The 18,681-nt window shown below is 43.5% G+C and overlaps 1 protein-coding gene across 1 annotated transcript; it reads right to left on the bottom strand.

Moving 5' to 3' along the window:
* Positions 1-1,614: 1,614 nt before the first annotated feature.
* Positions 1,615-18,535, bottom strand: efemp1 (EGF containing fibulin extracellular matrix protein 1). The gene is made up of 11 exons (XM_067236856.1): positions 18,431-18,535; positions 17,872-17,986; positions 17,607-17,652; positions 17,052-17,333; positions 6,806-6,928; positions 6,470-6,589; positions 5,387-5,506; positions 5,161-5,280; positions 3,751-3,877; positions 3,437-3,629; positions 1,615-3,355 (listed from the first exon to the last, which is right to left on the bottom strand). Exons 2-11 carry the CDS (start codon positions 17,950-17,952, stop codon positions 3,194-3,196), a joined length of 1,374 nt encoding a protein of 457 aa, XP_067092957.1. The 5' UTR covers positions 17,953-17,986; positions 18,431-18,535; the 3' UTR covers positions 1,615-3,193.
* Between the last annotated feature and the right edge of the window lie 146 nt (positions 18,536-18,681).

Below are 18,681 nucleotides of genomic sequence, written 5' to 3'. Positions count from 1 at the left end.
TTTTATAGACAAATTAAGCCAAAAACAAGCATGTACGCCAATGCACTAACAAACGCCTTTCTAAAGAGCGGGCCCATTAATTGTCAGGCTATAATTACATGCATATCAGCCAGAGGCCAAGTCTTCGAGTTACTGCTGCAGAGTGTAATTAGAAAATGTAATCATACAGGTATGGACCTCCAGGATTTATATTCCATGCTGAATGAAGTCTGTATGAAATACTGTACATGTGTGGTTGAGCACCAAGCAGAAGGTGTTTATGGCCTGGCTGTCTGTCAACCACCGCATGCAGGGGCACCAAGGGACACACTCCAGTTCACATCAATGCAATGGCACCGCACTGGCATAAAGTACTGTACGTGTGTGTGGCTGTGTGGATTTGTTGGGCAAGTGTGTGTTTTTGTTCCCAGGGGTGCGTTTGGAAATGTGCATGTGTGTCAATGTGTCTGTGTTTTTGTGTTTCCTTGTGAGGCTATGGCATCCTCAAGGGGCACATGTGCCAATGGTAACAGTTGACCTCATCCTATTATATCTTTCCAGTCTCAAATGCCATCCATTAAACTAGTCATTTCTCACCTCTTCACACTCTCTAAATTAGAACACCTCAAGTCCGAGCCCTCTGAACGTTCACTCCTGGAGGACCCGAAAGGTTCGACATGACCGCACGCAATGAGGCCTTTGATTAAAGGTTCAAATGTGGTTCCTGACAGATTTATTTCTCAAATAGTGTTTTTCTTCTGATGCTTGTTTCCATGTGTTTCACTCTGTCTTTATAAAGGGAAACTGATGGGCACCGTCAGGATTCACCACCAAGATTCAAAAAAGATTCCTTAAGGTGAAATTAAAGCCTTGTAGTTCCACTCTCCGGTGCTCCATCTGTAGTGCACATGTCAACCAGACCCCAGAGTTCAACCCTACAGAACCCTACAGTTTCCATAAACATTTGGTAAATCTTGCCTCCAGGTTTAGGATTGGGTAGAGGTTGAAATTGCCCTTGGGCACACATCTAAGATCAACTTAACCTCTCAGACAACAACTTTTCAACAACCATCCACCTCCGATAAATAGATATGAGAACGACTGCTTCAAGATATAGAATAGTAGAGGACTGATCACTAACTATTCGTTATAAACAATGTTAACAGAAATCAATTTCTGAGGAACAAAAGGTTAACATTGATGAATCCTCTGAGTAGAGTTGTAGCCCCTGGGTTTGGATCATGCCAAATAAGCTGAAACCCATCTAACCAGCCTGGTGGAGCTGAGGACAGGAACACCTCATGTATCTTCTTAAACAGCACAGTAGTGTCCTCGGTAAACCTGTGGCGAACAGCAAGATCATTCCACAGTTGCCCCCCAGTTCCCAGCCCCTACGGGTCTTTGAGCACACACACACATACTGTCAGAGTGAATTTATCCCTCTTGGTGCCAATAAGTGAGATTAATATGATAGGATACTGGATTTGTTTTTACATCCATGGGAAATCATCTTTTTGATCCTCAATATGGAAAAGGCTGCAATATTTTGGCAAACCACTACTTGTCTCATTACATAACACAGAACTGTAGCTACATGCAAAACGTAACTATGGAAAAAGGACCACACAGACAATATTGTGTTTATCCAATCAACTTTATTCTTATTGTAACATTTGCACTTCAGGGTACATTCAATCAAGGTTACATGTGTAAAAATATATATATATATATGTCATTTAAATAGAAAAAAGGATGTGAAACAATACTGCATCAGTCATGTAAGTCTGTGTCATTTATAAAGGCTGAAGTAACTTTTTTTCAACAGTATCAAAGAGAAAGTTGCGTTACAGTTGGTGTAATGTGTGTGTTAATTTCTGTATCCAGGGCAGTGTTAGTCACTATAGTTAATGTTGACCCTCGCAGTTTGAACATGGTTGAAATCATTGAAACATACAGTATTGCATGGCTAGATAATTCCCTCTAATGTGGACAGGTTGCTGTGAAAACAAGAACCATCAAAGCTAAAACATATGTGGCCAGTTTAAACCGGTTGCCATTGCATCAGTGCTGGTCGTGTATCTACAGTGTAACAGAGCGTCTGAGAGCCAAAAGCAGCCGGGGCCATGAAGGGTGTGTGTGTGTGTGTTTGTGTGTTAGACTGCTGTTGAGTGGCTGCATGGTCTTAACACTTTAATGATCCCCTGCTTCTTATAGAGGCTAGTTACGGGAGCGTCCTAATTATCTTTCTCACGTAAGCCTGCTTGGTTGCGGTCCGGCTTATTGACTGGGATCAACATGAGAGGGCGGAGCGATACCTCTGGGGTCTCGTCTCACGGTGGCACAGGTCGACTGCTTGCCCAAAACGAACGACCGGAGTGCAGAGCCAAGATGTGGCACGAACTGCCATCATTTCCTGAACATGTTCTGAGTTTGGGCCTTATGGCTGCTCTGTGTCCGGAGGGACCCGTTTAGAGGGCTGGGCTGAAGTATGGAGACAGAGTCATGGGGTTATGGGTTATGAACATGGCATCGCAAACAAGCGCGCACACACACACCCTGGACCTAGGGTATAATCTCCACCTCATTCCCTTCTTCTCTCTTTCCGTTTCTCACACTCTCTTTCTTATATGTGTAAACTCTAGGAACAAGCGTGACTTTTTCCTCAGATGAACATGATTAAACTCTTCTGCCCAAATTGTTACGGGCTCCAGACCTGCGATCAAACACAGGGCTGTGCTAACTGTACTCTGCATACTCATACAACCCCTTAGAAGATCTCCACAAATGGCTAAGGCTACCCACTAGGAAGTTAAGGATTGCACCTTTAAAGAGCAAAGGGTGAAGTCTCACTCACAAGGAAAGTGTGAATTTCTTCTCTTATTATTATTGATTTCAACATATTGATTTGATCTTACATACTATCACAAGACAGCAGAGTCAGTCTCACACAGAAGGACAGGTTAAGTAGACTAGGCTTGTGTGAAGGTAATGTTATAGTATTGCAGTAACATCAAGCCCTCATCATATAAGACAGACAACAATGACAACATCTGTGCTGAGCTTGCTGGGCAGGGGGCGGTTGTGTGGTTGAGACCATTAGCAGGGCAGAGCAAGGCTGGGCTGAACTGTGGTGAACTGTGTTGCTGGACACGGCTAGGTAGCGCTTTGTCGATTTGAGCTTGGCTGTGCTGGGCTGTGTTGTGATCGGCTGCTCTCAGAAGGAGTATGGACCCACGATGATGGTGAGTCGTAGTAGGGAGCTGGAACGATAGTTCATGGCCATGTGATGGGTGACCATCTCCAGGTCCACCACGTGCTCTCTGGGGCCCGACAGAGGCTTGGTCATTACCAGCATGGCGCTAACATTGCTAGAACGCTGAGAAACAATACCATTTTAAGGAACGTAAAAATATGACATCTTTGTTCTGGTTTCCATTGTAGCTCAGTTCTGACTTACCCTGAGGAAGAACTCGCCAGCTTCATTGCCAGCTTTGATCCTGAAGGTATTGTGCGTGTTGGGATAGATGTTGGTGGCCTGGATCTGGAAGATGTCTGCTGGCACAGAACGTTCCGACTGGATACTCATGTATTTGAAGACGATAGATGGTGTGAGGCCCTGGCACTCAGTGGGCGATCGGCAGATACAGCGGCTGTAAAGAAAATCACACAAACATGAGAGGAACCTCGAGCAAACCATACGAAACACCAATAATGAGGAGCCCAGACACATTTTCTCTTAAAAACCAACAAAAAAACATAATTGACACAGACTTCTCCGACGTCCTGACGTAAGGCTCCTGGCATGGGTTTCCGGGATAGCAGCGGAAGCCTCCGTAGTAGTTCCAGCAGGTCTCGTCTTCTTGGCAGTCATGTGACCCTGTCTCACACTCATTAATGTCTGGGGGAGGGAGAGGGAATCAGACTTACAGTACCATAGCAGGTTACACATACAAAAGTGCAGAAATGTTCTTTTGATGGGTTTTTCTGTAGTAGCAGTAAGTTCTGCAGGAGTGGGAGTCTAAGATGTGGAGTTGGTTAGAGTCCTATAACCACAGAAATATGAAAGAAAACACAGGGAACCCTGCAGGAGTACAGAGGGCCAAACACGGTACCAGGGGAAGCCCCCTTGGTCCTGCAACCCAGTTCCAGGCTCTCCTTCTACAGCCCCTCTGCCCCCACTCCAGGCCCACAGATCAAACCACCAAGCTATTTCTGGTCAAACAAGCTGGATTCAGCACAGAGAGCTCTTACTGACGGAGCACGCCGGATTCATGCTCCACGCTCCCTTCCAAAGACTGCACCTGACTGACCGAGGGGGAGAGGAAAAAATAACAGCCTTGCTCTTTGAAGGAGCTTTCAAAGTCAAAAGAAAAAAGACTTCTGAACCAAAGTGAGGTACATAAATTCACAGGATTGGCTTAGCAGGCGATACAGGGTTGCTGTGTTTGTGTTACCTAACCTCTGCATTCTTTCCATGACAGTTTGGTTGAGAGAATGCACCTTTATTCCACTATATATCTCCCTGTAGCGGAGATAGGGAGGGGAAGGGGTGATCAAATGCCACTTGGAGGAAAGGAAAGAGAGAGTTATGCCACCGATACCCTATATGACTTCAAAAGTCCTTGCATCGCGGCATCACCTCTCAAGTTTTTTGGCATGTCAACGTAGTGGGCCATACACTAAACTATTTGGCACAGAGGGGGTGTCACACCTGTAATATTATTCTAACCCTAACCCTTGGTGATAAGGTTCCAATTCCATGTTGTCACATGAAACCAAAACATCTACTTCACTGTGAGGGTAAGTAACTAAAAACAAATGAAAATGAAAAGGTAGCCAGCACATATTTTGTACAGTAAATACTGTATATGGTCTGAAGGGAATATTCAACTTAACCAAAAGAAAACACCACTTTTGCCTACTAACTAGAAGGAGTTCTAATTGGCTATTGATTATCATGCAACTGACCACTGGCGTGCCTAAGATATCAACCTTCTTGATATCTTCTGGATGTCTGGAATGCCTTTCTGCAGCCACAGATCGCGTTTCTGACTAGCTCACATAATGGAAGGGTCGGTGATTGGCCACGACTTCCAATCTTGCAAATCAGAGATCCCAGTTTCAACAAAATTGACATCCGGCACCAGAGGAGTGAGTAGACCTGAAATCTGAAGTGGGTACCTTGACATAGCCTGGTTCCCTGGAGCTGGTAACCTTCTGGGCACTCACAGGTGTAGGCCCCTGGACTGTTGACACACTGGTACTGACACATGTAGCTGGAAAAGCTGCACTCGTCTATGTCTTTAGGAGTCAGATGCACATGTATGAATGAACACACACATAAAAAGAATGAATGTCTTTGTTTATATGTGTCATATTGTGTGTTTGCGTGCGGGTGTGCGCTTACCTTGGCAGGTGACTGAATCATCTGCAAGCTCAAATCCATGGTCACACTGGCACAGGAAGGAGCCCATGAGGTTGAAACACTGGTGCTGGCAAGGGCTGTTCACCTCACACTCATTCAAATCTGAAGGAGGAACAAAGCAGTTGGTCTTCACACACGTTGATCTCTAGCCATCCGTCAGTCTGCCTGTGAGTCTGTCAGTGTACACACCTGAACCTCTATACACTTACCAGTCTGCCTGTCAGCCGGCCTATAAGTCTACACAAACCTAGACCTCCCTCTGTCCACCAGTCAGTCTGCCAGTAAGTGTCCACAACCCTAATCCACCAGTCAGTCTGCCAGTTAGCCGTGAGGAGGGTTCCCCATTCACTTTTTTACCGATTCAGTTGTTCTCAAGACATTCCTATTCCATTCCTCCAACACATTGCCCTATCACACATTGAATCAGTTGTGTGTGTGTGGGGGGGGGGGGGGGGGGGGGATTGTGCATTGACGTCAACAGGAGATTCAGGTTGCGCTTGCCAATCTCACATTGTGCAGGAGCCAAGCATAACCTTGCTGGGTACGTGTTGTTTTGTTCCTTAATCATTGCAATAGCAGTTTAGCCCTCTGCACCTTGTTGTGATGGAGCGATAAGAGGACAATGATTGTGAGGCCGGACAATGGGGAGCCATGTGCCTGCACCTGCGCCCTCCTTTCTGCCTTTCTTCCCTCCCTCCCTCCCTCCCTCCCTCCCTCCCTCCCTCCCTCCCTCCCTCCCTCCCTCCCTCCCTCCCTCCCTCCCTCCCTCCCTCCCTCCCTCCCTCCCTCCCTCCCTCCCTCCCTCCACCCCCAGGTGCTAAGGTTTTAGCAACCTATTCAAACCATGAGGCAAGCAACATGTGGATGTCCCCAACACGAAAACAAACAGAATTGACAAGTACATGTAGACCTCTGCATAGAGAGGTCAAAGGTCATCTAAAGTATGGCTTCTATAGTCTTTTGTGATCCCCGATGTGGTTGGGATTGTATTTTATCCACACATGCATGCACACACACAAATATCTTACTGGATGCAAACACACAGAGGTCTTGAACGTGACTTACCCACACAGCTATGGTTGTTACTGGCCAGCCGGTAACCTTGGTTGCATTCACAGTAGTAGGATCCATCAGTGTTGACACACCCATGCATGCAGGAATGGGAAAGAACACACTCGTCTCTGTCTGTGGGTGACAAAACATACACACATACACACACGTACAGGATGCACCGGAAACACATATGCACATGTACACAAACAAGGTATTCACGCACACACACATACATACACACACACACACACACATCGTAAAAAAACAAAGGAAGGCGCAAACAAAACAGCACAACCTTGCCAAGTATTCATGGAGGTTGGTCCCATTCCTGATTGTGGATTGGCTCACCCACACACTGGTCTTCACTCCTCTGGTAACCTTGCTGACACTGGCAGGTGAAGGAGCCTCTGGTGTTGTAGCAAGTCTGGTCTGGACCACAGGTGTGTACGCCTGTAGCACACTCATCTATGTCTGAAAGACACACACACACACACACAAATTATAGATCAATGAGGACGGAAGGCTGCAATGCAAAGAGATTCATGTGTATGACATGCAGTATGTATGTAATGGACAGAGTCCTATACAGCCACACACATACACATTCATATGGCAGCTGAGTAAAGGGAACGAGAGAGCTCTTATCCAGAGTTGGGTGTGGTGGAGACTTCAGACTGATCATATCTACTGCTAACGGGACAGCAGTGAGTGAAAATACTACAAGTGTTTGTGTGTGTCTTCAAAAAGTTAGCAATAAAATACAGCTTAAGAGGCCATTGGATGTGTTAAGTGCTTTGAACCACAATAGCTCCTCTATATGCACACACTCCCTACATTTCCCCTACCTCTGTCTATTGCTCTCTCTCTCTCCCCCTCCCTCTCTCTCTCTCTCTCTCTCTCTCTCTCTCTCTCTCTCTCCCTCCCTCTGTCCTCCCCTGAGAGCATCAATAAGCAGGTGTTTGAAGTTACTGCGGCACTTCTTTAGAACTCCTCCATAGTGAAGTGATGAGTCATTCCACAACCCAAGAGCAGAACTTTTGTAGTCCTCACACAATTTCACTCTAACACTCACATTTCACCCTCAGTCTTACTCTGTCCCAAACACACACGCAGACATAGCCTCACACTCTACTTTCACACACTTTCTCTATGATAATTGTGGCACGAGATGTAACTAAGGTTGTGAATATTGTAGCTGATCCCAAGCTCCACATTCAGCATATTCTTTAGTCTGAGTTCGTAATACATCCTCTCGTTTGATCGATCAATCTCTCTTTAAATCATGGCTGCGCTCTGTATTTCTTTCTGTTTGGGTTTGATAGCATGTTCTCTTAAGAAGGCATCATACTGTAACACATGATAAAACCCTCCTGCAACTCTCTCTTTTTCACACACACATTACATTTACATTTACTCATTTAGCAGACGCTCTTATCCAGAGCGACTTACAGTAAGTACAGGGACATTCCCCCGAGGCAAGTAGGGTGAAGTGCCTTGCCCAAGGACACAACATCAGTTTGCATGACTGGGAATCGAACTGGCAACCTTCGGATTACTAGCCCGATTCCCTCACCGCTCAGCCACCTGACTCCCCTGACACACACACACACACAACCCCCCCCCCCCCCCCCTTGTATGCTCATACCCCCTTTTGGGCCCATCAGCAGTCCTACTGGGTGGTCTGAGCCTTCCCATAATGCACAGATCTCTGACAGCCAGTTGGTAACAGCTTAACAGTGTGTCAGCTGCTTTGACACAAACATGCACCAAAAGGTGCCACACTGGGAGAGCTGGGAGATGCTGATATCTACTGTGATAGATACTCATTAGTTAATTACTGTAAACTACCTGCACACTGGTAGCTCCTGTACTTAGTTCACGTTAGAGTGTTGGAGCAGGACATACAGCTTGTCCGCTCAAGAAATTCAGAGTATGGAAAAAGTCACAGACACACCCATTTTATTTCTTGTCAGCTCAGCTCCAATAAAAAGCATGTGTTTAAAGAAACCCAATATTTCATTCACAGGAATATCTGGTGGCAATTGCTACCTTCTCTCTATAACTTATAAACCTTATACCCATAAAATATCCACCAAAGCAGCTTAGGGGGAAAAAACTATTTGTCTGTAAATCTCAGGTTAGAGTATTTCAAAGTGTGCTTTCCCCTTTAATAAAACCCCCACTGATGACCACATAGTCACTTGACATCTTTGAAACATGTGTTTTTATTACAAAACCTATTTTAACGAGATGTTTTTAACAGGTTCTCCTTTCTCTGAGCTGTGACTTTTTTGTTGTCAGGACCACAGGTTCTGCTTCATAAAAAGCTCTCTTGGTGGTCATCATCTTAATGTGTGCGCACGCGTGTGTGTGTCTGTGTGGCTGTACTGATATGTACAACCACTACCGTTTCCTCATCTCTAACCTTGTTCCCACACCGTTCTATGGGGAGATGAAAAGAAGGGGTGGTAGATGGGGGAGGGGAAGGGAAAAGGTGGAGGCTCTTATTCGGAGGACAAGCAGCTTTTCATCATCTCAAGGTTGATTTAAAAGGCACAGTGTGTATTTGATGTCAGACTTAAACTCCCAGATTTTAAGGGAGATTTACTCTAAATGACTTGTGGGAGTTGGGGTTGCGGACGCTGGTGACCAATCAAAACGTGTGAGATTATATGTGGGTGGAGTGGCGTGAACCCTGTAACCATACTGCATGTGGTAACAGCAGTGTGTGTGTGCATTTTTGCTCATGTGTGTGCGCCTACGCATATCTGTCCAAAACAGAGACCAAAATTGTTTGGCCATTTTTCAGAACAATGTGTTTTCTACTCCAGATTTATTCTGACATGATAGGGCTTGTTGTAATTATCCCTCAAGCGCATTTGGTCTTGTTTTCACTAAACCACCGCAATGGAAAAAAGGAGGCAGTCCAAAGAACAGCTTGAGTCATCTTTCTGTTAGCTTTGCTTTGGTTCTGATTATTGGATCATTCAAACTTCTGGGAAGGCATGGGGCAAACTGTTTGAAGTTAATGACCCATAAAATTTCACAACATCAACTTTATGAGGCTGTCATACACATCAGCCCCTGAGGGGGGTATGGTGGGGGTGGGGGGGGGTTATTGAATCTGAAACACTTTAGCGCAGCCTCTCCACCCAAATACTCCAAGTTGTTTCATTTATAGACTTTCAAATGTGCTATAAAGCGACACAATTATCACCGTCTTCAGAACAAAGAGGACGAATGAAGGATAATACAGTACAGTTAAAATACGTAGAGCAATACATCCAGAGAAGCAAAAGTGCCGTTTAGGCATTAACAAGTAGGAGATGACTACGCTGTCCATATTCAGTCTTGAAGCTGTAACTTGAATTGCTTTAGAGGCACACACTTTTAATACGTTTCATGTCTGTTTGAACAGATTTGACTGTTTTGACTGTCAACATTTGCATAGGAAAGATTGTTGACTAATCATGCGTGTTTCAGTGTATGAGGGTTTGATAATCGTATTCTTTGAAGAGAAGCGTCGATGGATGGATGGACCTATAGAATGAGAAAGAATAGATGTGTAGATAGATAATAGAGGTACAGAGTCTTGTCCAGCTTAACGGACCTGAGATTTACAGTAACGCAGCGTCCCATGATGTAAGCGGAAAGATCAACACGCGTGAGCAGATCAGAGGAGGACACAGCTGGCCCTTGGACAGCCCCCGACCTCTGAGTGACTAATAACAGCAACATTAAACACTTACACACAGGAGGCACAACTTAGCTGTTTCCCCTCTCGTTCCTCCACACCAGCACTGAAGTGTGTGTGTGCGTGTGTGTGTGAAGGGGGGGCGGTGGAAGACTTGAAATATGATTTTGCTCCACTGGGTATGGGAACAAGCCAAACCACATGCAATAACAGCACACTGAACAGAAATACTGCAGAAGCCAATGGGTGGCTACTAGCAGGACGGTTGAATGGGGCTGCACACAGGGTCATTTCATAAACTAATACAGGTCATACAGTTAATGAAGGTAAATTTATCTTGGATTAGCATCAACTACCATAAGAGGTTCCACAGAGAAAAATAAACACTCATCTAATACATTTTTTATTTTTTACATTCATTCATACTGAAGTCCTACAATAGCAGTTGCTGTTTGAGGATTCAGTAGGTTAAACGTGAAGCCAGGTGAGTTATTGTTCAAGTGTCTAACCAGCCACAACAGAGTGCTCTGGAGTACTGGAAATTAATAATGTAAAAAAGACAATATCTAAACATCATGATAACATTTTGGGGTTGAGAAATAGCTGTTTTGCATAAGCTGTTTATGTTGTCCTAGTCGTCAATATTGCCAGAGGCTTTAGTATGCAGCCCCAAACATTTGTTTCATGTTTCAAAAATCTGTCCATCTACTGTACATTAGGAACACACACTGTACCTCTGTAGGTTTTTTTATGGACAAAAACAATGTTCATATCAGTGATGTTCTCCGTATCTGCTATGTTTTGGAGAAACAAACACTGATATCATCTTATCTGAAGGAATTTCCTGCAAAGTTATAAACACGTCTTAAGGGCGAAATCCAATCCTCCATTTATGGTATGTGCAAGCTATGCACGAATTGGTAGCTCTGTGGTGAACCACCACAGGAAGTTAATCTCTTTAAACACCGAATCTACCTCATAATAGTAAAGATCAAAGAGGAAGCCTTGTGAACAGCAGTTTGTCTGGCAGTGGTTCCCTCTCTACATTCCTGCTGCTTACAGATCGATGTAATTCTCATCTGTCGAGGGAGTAAGTCCTCCCATCACAAGACGAGGAAGCCAACGGAAAAAACAAGCATGTCAAACATTCCAGAAATATTCCTCTCAAGTGAATTGCATCTTCATGGAAAAATGTAATTGCTCACACAAAGACCTGCACGGAAAACTATAGACGTTTGCCATCACCACAAGCTTAGGGGTCTTTAAATGACATATTTTGGATGTGTTCCGAGCATCAGCATGTGAACTGTATCCAAACAAACCGGAGAAGACTTTGGCCTCTAAGACGCCTGACAGATCAGCATGACATGTACTGTCATGCTGCACTCCGTATTGACTGCAATTTTAAACTAAAATTACAATTAAAAATTATTCAGGCAAATATCTATTTTTAAAGTTGAATTGGAAGTGTCTAGAAATCAATACTGGAGGTTAGTTAATATCACCTGATACAATAAATTGTTTTTAAATATGAAACTGGATACTTAGTTTTGTTGGATTGCTTGGATATACTGTCAGCATATTCATATATATGCAGCGTTTTCCCAAATGTATACTTGCTGTATATTGATCATTTATAAAAGCTTAACTTCACTAACTTGAACTCAATAGCTGAGTATTTTCTTACAACAACAGTACCCACATTTAATACACTAATAAGTAATTTAAATGGCTGCTTGGCCAACCTCCCAAGCTACCACTCTGTAACTTAGTATAGTAGTTCTAAAGTGTAAGTGGTTGCTGACTGTAATTTCAAATCATAAAATATCACCTCTATCCATCATCAGTTTTAATGATTGATTAGATTTCTTTAATAAATGACTCTTGTTGAAAGTGGAAAGTGACCTCACTGCTAGTGAAATAGAGAGAGTGACCTAATATACATACACAAGGGTACAACAAGCCATTTGTAGACATCTTTAGTGGTGTGGTATATTAAAGTACCAGTTGATGTGTGTGTGTGTTTTGAGGGTGGGGGTGGGGTCAGTCATGGAAAGGGAAAGCACATCATTAAGCTGTCACACATACAGTAACGTTAGTCAATACAGCTCTTGAGTAAGGCGATACATTGTGTCACTACAACAACACTGTGTTAGACTTAAGTTCAATTTCAGAAGACAAACGACAAGTACATTTAAACTGAGAATGAACAAAGAAAACTGATTAAGGTATGTTTCACAAGGTTGAAATCACAACAAACACACAATGTGGAACCAAAAAGCATCAGTGCTACAGCACAACAAATATTCAGGGACCCTTGATAATCATTCCTCACATATGTAAGGTCATGAGCAACAAACCACTGTATGTGATTTGTGTGTCCATGAGGAATCCACAGCTGGATGATGTTCCTCAACTGTTACGATTATCTATAACTGTTTGTCAGGTTTTTATCCTCCCCTGCCCTCCTGACTCCACACTCGCGATTTCCTCTGCAGAGCGGTGAGTAAGTGCTGAGTAAGCATGATGTATGCACTATTTGATACACTGAGGTTTCTTCTCAACTGAAGACACATGGAGAGGAAAGGAGACCCCAGCATTAGCAGACTAAGCATGTGAGACCACTAAGCAGCCACAGCAGAAAACAGACAATTCCCTCTTCAAGGAGGACAACCGCCTCATTTAATCGAGTGAGGAGCATGAGGCTTGGTGGATGTCCTGCCCATGCATGCCCATTGCTTGTGCTACTATTGTAGCAACACCTAGTGGTACTGTACGGGTTTATTTATTTCAGTTTGTTCTTGATTTTTTCTTGACTCTTGCCATAGCTTCAATTTAATGCCAAAGTATTTCAAACTGCAGACATGTTAGTACAAGCTCTAAAATCTTTTCTCACAGCACTTATCCACTGAACAACAGAGTCACTCCACACTGTTCGGGGGCCAGTAGCACCGGTACAGCTCTGTTTCCATTCTCCATGGTCTTTGAGGACTTTTGATTTACAATGAAGAGCAAACCATTGACATCATCCAAAACAAAAGTACTTTTTATGTTATAAAACAAGATGTAGGTTAAAACTCAGATGCAACATATTGATTTCAAGAATCAAGATTGACAAACAAGCTCGCTGTTACTGCTGAGATTCACCGTTATTTGGCCAGATGAACACATTCTGAAAGCGAAAAGTGACTGAGTGTCAGTTGGTTAGCAAGAAATAGATATTTATCAACTTCTGATATCCCGTGAGCATATTGGTTCACTAGCTATTCACAGGAGACACTTCACAAAACCTCTCCCTAGTGTTCCCTAAGCCCAATAGCAAGTTGTGCCAAGGAGGAGCCCACAAGCACAGCCAATGTTAGTGTCTGCAGGACAAATGTTCTCCAGAAGGACTTATTCGCCCCTGGTGTAGCACTATTCAAGTAAAGGAGAGATTCGACAGCTCCAACTCACTTTATGATTTCTGAGACTCCCCTGAGACATGCAAGAAGGACATAAGGACTCACACATATGTAATTGAAGAAATAAAAGGGAATTCATTTTTCCCACCCCTAGAGGGTTGGGGTTAGCCCAGGTAGAGAATGTGAAGAAGTTAACTGCGATGAGTTCTGGTTTGTGTTGAAATCTGGGGGACAGAAAATAAAGTTCCTAAAATGTGTATACTTCCCACATGTGCATTTCTAAGCCTCGCATAAATCAACTGGATTGAACCACACTAAGGAACATAAGTTGCAACATGCACCTGCTAATACAGAAACAGCTGACTTCATGCTGCAACCTTATGTTCACCTTCCTGCCGATTCCCAAACAAGCACAATGAGGCAGCTAAACATAATTAGTCATAAACATAAAAAGTCTGACTTGAAATAATGCCTTCTAGTAGAACATCTTGAAGCTAAAGCCGGACAAACTTTGCCACTGAACATAGATCAGGTGTGTTGGTACCTGCCCGAGTTCTACTGTAGGTGTCAGCATCAGTGCAGAAAGCTTTACCTCCCATAGAGTGCTAAAACCCGGATGAAAAGATCCATTGCCTATTCAGTGTAGCCTAGGCATCAGTGGGACCTGCAGACTTACGTCAACCTCTGTGTGCCTGTTGCCATTTACAAGAGGCTCATCATAACACAAATGGGATTTACCTTTCCATTCACAATGTAAGTCAAGGCTCTGGTAATAGAACTGTTCAATGAACAATGTGAAGGTAATGGTCTGTAATAATGTTGTCCGAGTACAAATCTCTTCCAAGGACTTAGACATCAGCAATCTCTACAGTTCACAATGGAATCCAGTCCAACATCTTGCAGATGCATCTAGCAACAATGGAGGCAAGAGTACATGGTGACTGTAGTTCAGGAGGAAATAGCATTAAGAAAAGTTTCATCTGTGATTTAGGCATGCTGGGCTATTATAATACTTTCAGGTTAAAAGAAATTGGCCCACAAGACTATTCCTAGTAAAGGCTTTGTTGAATCTTGGAAATGAGGAAAAGGTTTGTATTACTTTTGAGAAGGCAATGTACAGTGGCATACCTCTTGGAGTTCCGTGCTGGCTAGCTACGTCATAGATGGTGGTAAAGGTGGGATGCTATCCCTTATTTGAAACTATTATAACACTGTCGCTTAAACAGACTGCACCTACAAAGTTGTACTTAGATATGATGTTATTGCAAACAAGGTGGATTGGTTAAACTCACTTCTCAGTATAATAACCGCGATCAAATTGCTATCTTAAAACACCTAGTGCGATGTTGTAACCTGACCAGACTCAGGATCCAAGTGCAGAGGGTTTATTATGAACAGGGTAGTCCAGGAACAGGAAGTAGTCGATACACAGGCAGACAGAGCTATAGAGGTTATCCAAAAACGTGGTCGGAAGACAGGCAAATGGTTGATCACAGAAATGTACAAAACTGAATATAACAAGGCTCAGACTGACTATTTAAGAAAAGAGTAAGACTTCGCAAAGAAACTAGGAAACACTGGGGTTTAAATAGCAAACTAAAACAAGTAAGAGGTGAAATAAATTAACTCAAAACTCAGGGGAATCAGAGCGCAGCCTCCTTGCAGGCTGTGCAGAGTACGTAGGCGTGACAGATGTCTATGAAAGGTGGTTGTTGAGGATCAGTGGGTCAGAGGAACCTAGTTTGATCTCCCCAGTAGGCAAGTGAGGAAGGAAGCGATACTGAGAAGCAATACAATTGTTATTGTTGCGCTGCCCTATTATCAGGGGGGGGGGGAAGCAATAGTCCCTCCAAATGTCTGTGTATAGTATAATATAAGTATAGAAGTCAGCATTTAATGTTTGGAATTGGAACAATTCGAATGTGAAGACAAAAAATGCTGAATCATTGTATAGGCACAGCCTTCTAAAAGCAAGTCTGGGTCTGTTAAAAATAATATTCGTTTTTTTTTAAAGTCTAGATGTGACCACATTAAGTTGCATTAAGTAACGGTCTGCCAGCTTTGTACAGCTAATGGTGTTTTCTATACTTTGTTAGTAATGTTAGCAATACCATCATTAAACTTACAAACTATAACAAAAACATTAAGCACTACTGAATCAGGTAAAAGGTAGTACAACAATGATGTATTCATTTAGCAGGAAATTTCATCCAAAGCAACATACATTGAACCTGCATCCCTTGATCTGCAGACAAGCGCTATGCCACTGTCATATACCCCACATGAACTGCTAGCTTATCGTTGTGTAGTTATCTGCCTTATGTCATAAGAAACATGTTTGTGACATCTTTTTGTACAGTTTTACTGTTCAACCCAAGAAACTTGGAAATTATCCATCCATCCATAACATTATTTAGTGAGGACAGAGTAGAGGAGTTGAGAGGTAAATAAACAATCTCTTTAACAGAAAGAAATAAACAAAGAATGAATGCGAGCAGAATCCTAACTTTGATTTCCAATCGTCAATAATTTCACAGCTCTCTCATACTATTTCTGCATCTACAATTGATGAACATAAATGTTCATCAATAGGGAGTCAGGTGGCTGAGCGGTGAGGGAATCGGGCTAGTAATCCGAAGGTTGCCAGTTCGATTCCCGGTCATGCCAACTGACGTTGTGTCCTTGGGCAAGGCACTTCACCCTACTTGCCTCGGGGGAATGTCCCTGTACTTACTGTAAGTCGCTCTGGATAAGAGCGTCTGCTAAATGACTAAATGTAAAATGTAATGTAAATGTGGGAACTGGGATTGGGTAGGATTAATTTGACAACCATAAACCTATGATGCACCATGACAAAGCCTAATATTTTGCTATACCAGAGTTTTATACAACTCATGCAGTAATGCACCATATATATTTTCCTCAGCTGACCAAATATGCATATTTCCGTCACCAAACCCCTCACCCTGATGATGCAGTATTTTTCACCACCAGACTTAATGCCGAATGCTAATTGGCACGAGAAGCTCTTAACCTATTACATTCCTTTCTATTCTCTCCTGTTTCTGTTCTCTCTTTTCCCCTCTCGCTTACTCTTACTCGCTCTGCTGTTTGCTACTGCAGCAGCACTGTTGGACACCCGCAACAGGAGTAATGTTCATGTTTTGAGAGGAAGTTGAACACTGGCCAAAAACATCACACTGCGAGCAACCTGAGAGCTCAGGAAACCTGACATCACAGAGAGAAAAACTGAGTAGCGTTCAACACTCGCAGCAGCTTCAGCACGCATGGTTGAACTGCTGTTCCCTGTTCAAGAGGTAGACAGACTTTGAATGGTTTACATTTAAAGTGAGCATGCTTCAACTGCTTAAACACCCATATAGTAGTTAGAACCTATGTTATACGGTATCATGGGACGCTTTCCCAAATCTTTTATGTCCCAGTTAATAAGCAGTTCACAAGGAATAGGAAGGTCAGATATAGGGGTGGGGTGGGCTACCTCTGCAGAAGTTCTGGTCGTCCGGTGTGAAGCCGGGAGCACAGTGCACGGTTCGAGAACCCGTGCCGACCCCACCGCGGCCAGGCAGGACCCGGGGGGGCTGGAGTCTTGTGGGCGGGACTGGAGGGACCGGTGGGATGGGTTCTGCGGCGCGGAACTGGTCGTCGTCGTTGCTGACAAAGATTTGAGCATTCTGGGGTAGGCAGAGGTAACCGCCGAAGTGATTGATGCACTTCATTCCTCCTTTACAGGCATCATTTACCAGTGCACACTCATCAATATCTTGAGAGAGGGCGAGGGACGGAGATATATATAGAGAGAAATAGATAGATAGGGTGAAAGAAAAGGAGAGAGAGAGATAAATATAGTTAGACAGAAATAGAAAGATAGGGAGATAGAAAGAGGGAGGAGAGAAAGAGAGAGGAGAGAAATATTATTTCCAGACTCCAAATGTACACACTAACTTCAGATATAACTGCCTTTCATAAACAGAGTAGGATGTATCACTACTTGGTACTGTATCATCAAATTGTACAGTACTTCCATATGTCTTACCCTTGCACACCTGTCGAACAGGGTCAAACTCATATCCATCTGTGCACTGGGAAAAGAGTATTAAAGAGACCATTCAATAATTAATTTTTCACTCATTTACTTTGTGGTAAAAATAATAATAAATTGATTCATCTCTTCTTCTGTGACATCATGAGAAATACCTGTCCATTTTTACATACTTCTGAATATGGTTTAGTATGTTAAAACCTATTTGTTTCATTGACAATCAAGCAAGGTGCAGACATGCACGCTGTGGTCAACTTACTGTGTAGGTGATTGGCTCCTCCACGTCCTGCGAGAGGACATGGGTGAAGACGGCGCAGAGACACACGCAGATCCCCAGCATAGCGTCGAAACGACGAGTCTGGACTAAGAGTTCCCTACCGAGGTAGCCACGGGGGAACAAAATGGATTAAGAAGAAGCGATCATTTTTCCTTGACAGGCTACACGTTTTAATACCCGTTATTACATCATTGATGGAATTGCTGAGCGAGTGCAAACATCTCCCGCTAATGGCGCGTTGTTTGTGTTGGCACCGCTCCAACTAACTCCTCTGAGTGTTTTTCTCGTGTTTTTTCCAAACAGATCTGGCGCGTAATGCTCGTAAAGATGATCATGCATAGTCTATGGATAATTCATGTTTTAACGTTTTAATAATTAGTGCAGAATTTTATGTATTGATTAGATCAAATATATGTTTTCAGAGGTTCCTGATAAAGACCCGTTATCCCGTTATCGTTGTCGCATCCCTCCGGTGCCTCACCTGCGGTTGCCAGCCTAACCTTGGAGACATAAGTCGTCTCGCAACCATACCTGGTCTTACCTGCAGTATCTGTGTAACCTGTTGATGTAGACTCCGTTTCCAAATATAACAGCAGCTACTTTAGGATGCGCGGCCGGGTCCAGAGCGTGTGGTGTGTTTGGAGAAACTGGTTGGTGTGCAACACTTCTGGCGAACATGCGGTTCTTGTGGAATGTTGGGGGCGGTGTCCCGGACAGGTTGCTCTGGGGGCACAGCGGAATCCTTGCACTGGTCTGAGGACTGATAGGATGCAGCGGTCTGGATGATGCTGT

The sequence above is a fragment of the Osmerus mordax genome, chromosome 5 (genome assembly GCF_038355195.1).
Source record: "Osmerus mordax isolate fOsmMor3 chromosome 5, fOsmMor3.pri, whole genome shotgun sequence".
Taxonomy (NCBI): Eukaryota; Metazoa; Chordata; class Actinopteri; order Osmeriformes; family Osmeridae; genus Osmerus; species Osmerus mordax.
The sequence above is the reverse complement of the archived record's forward strand: the minus strand, read 5'-3'. Positions and strand labels throughout refer to the sequence as shown.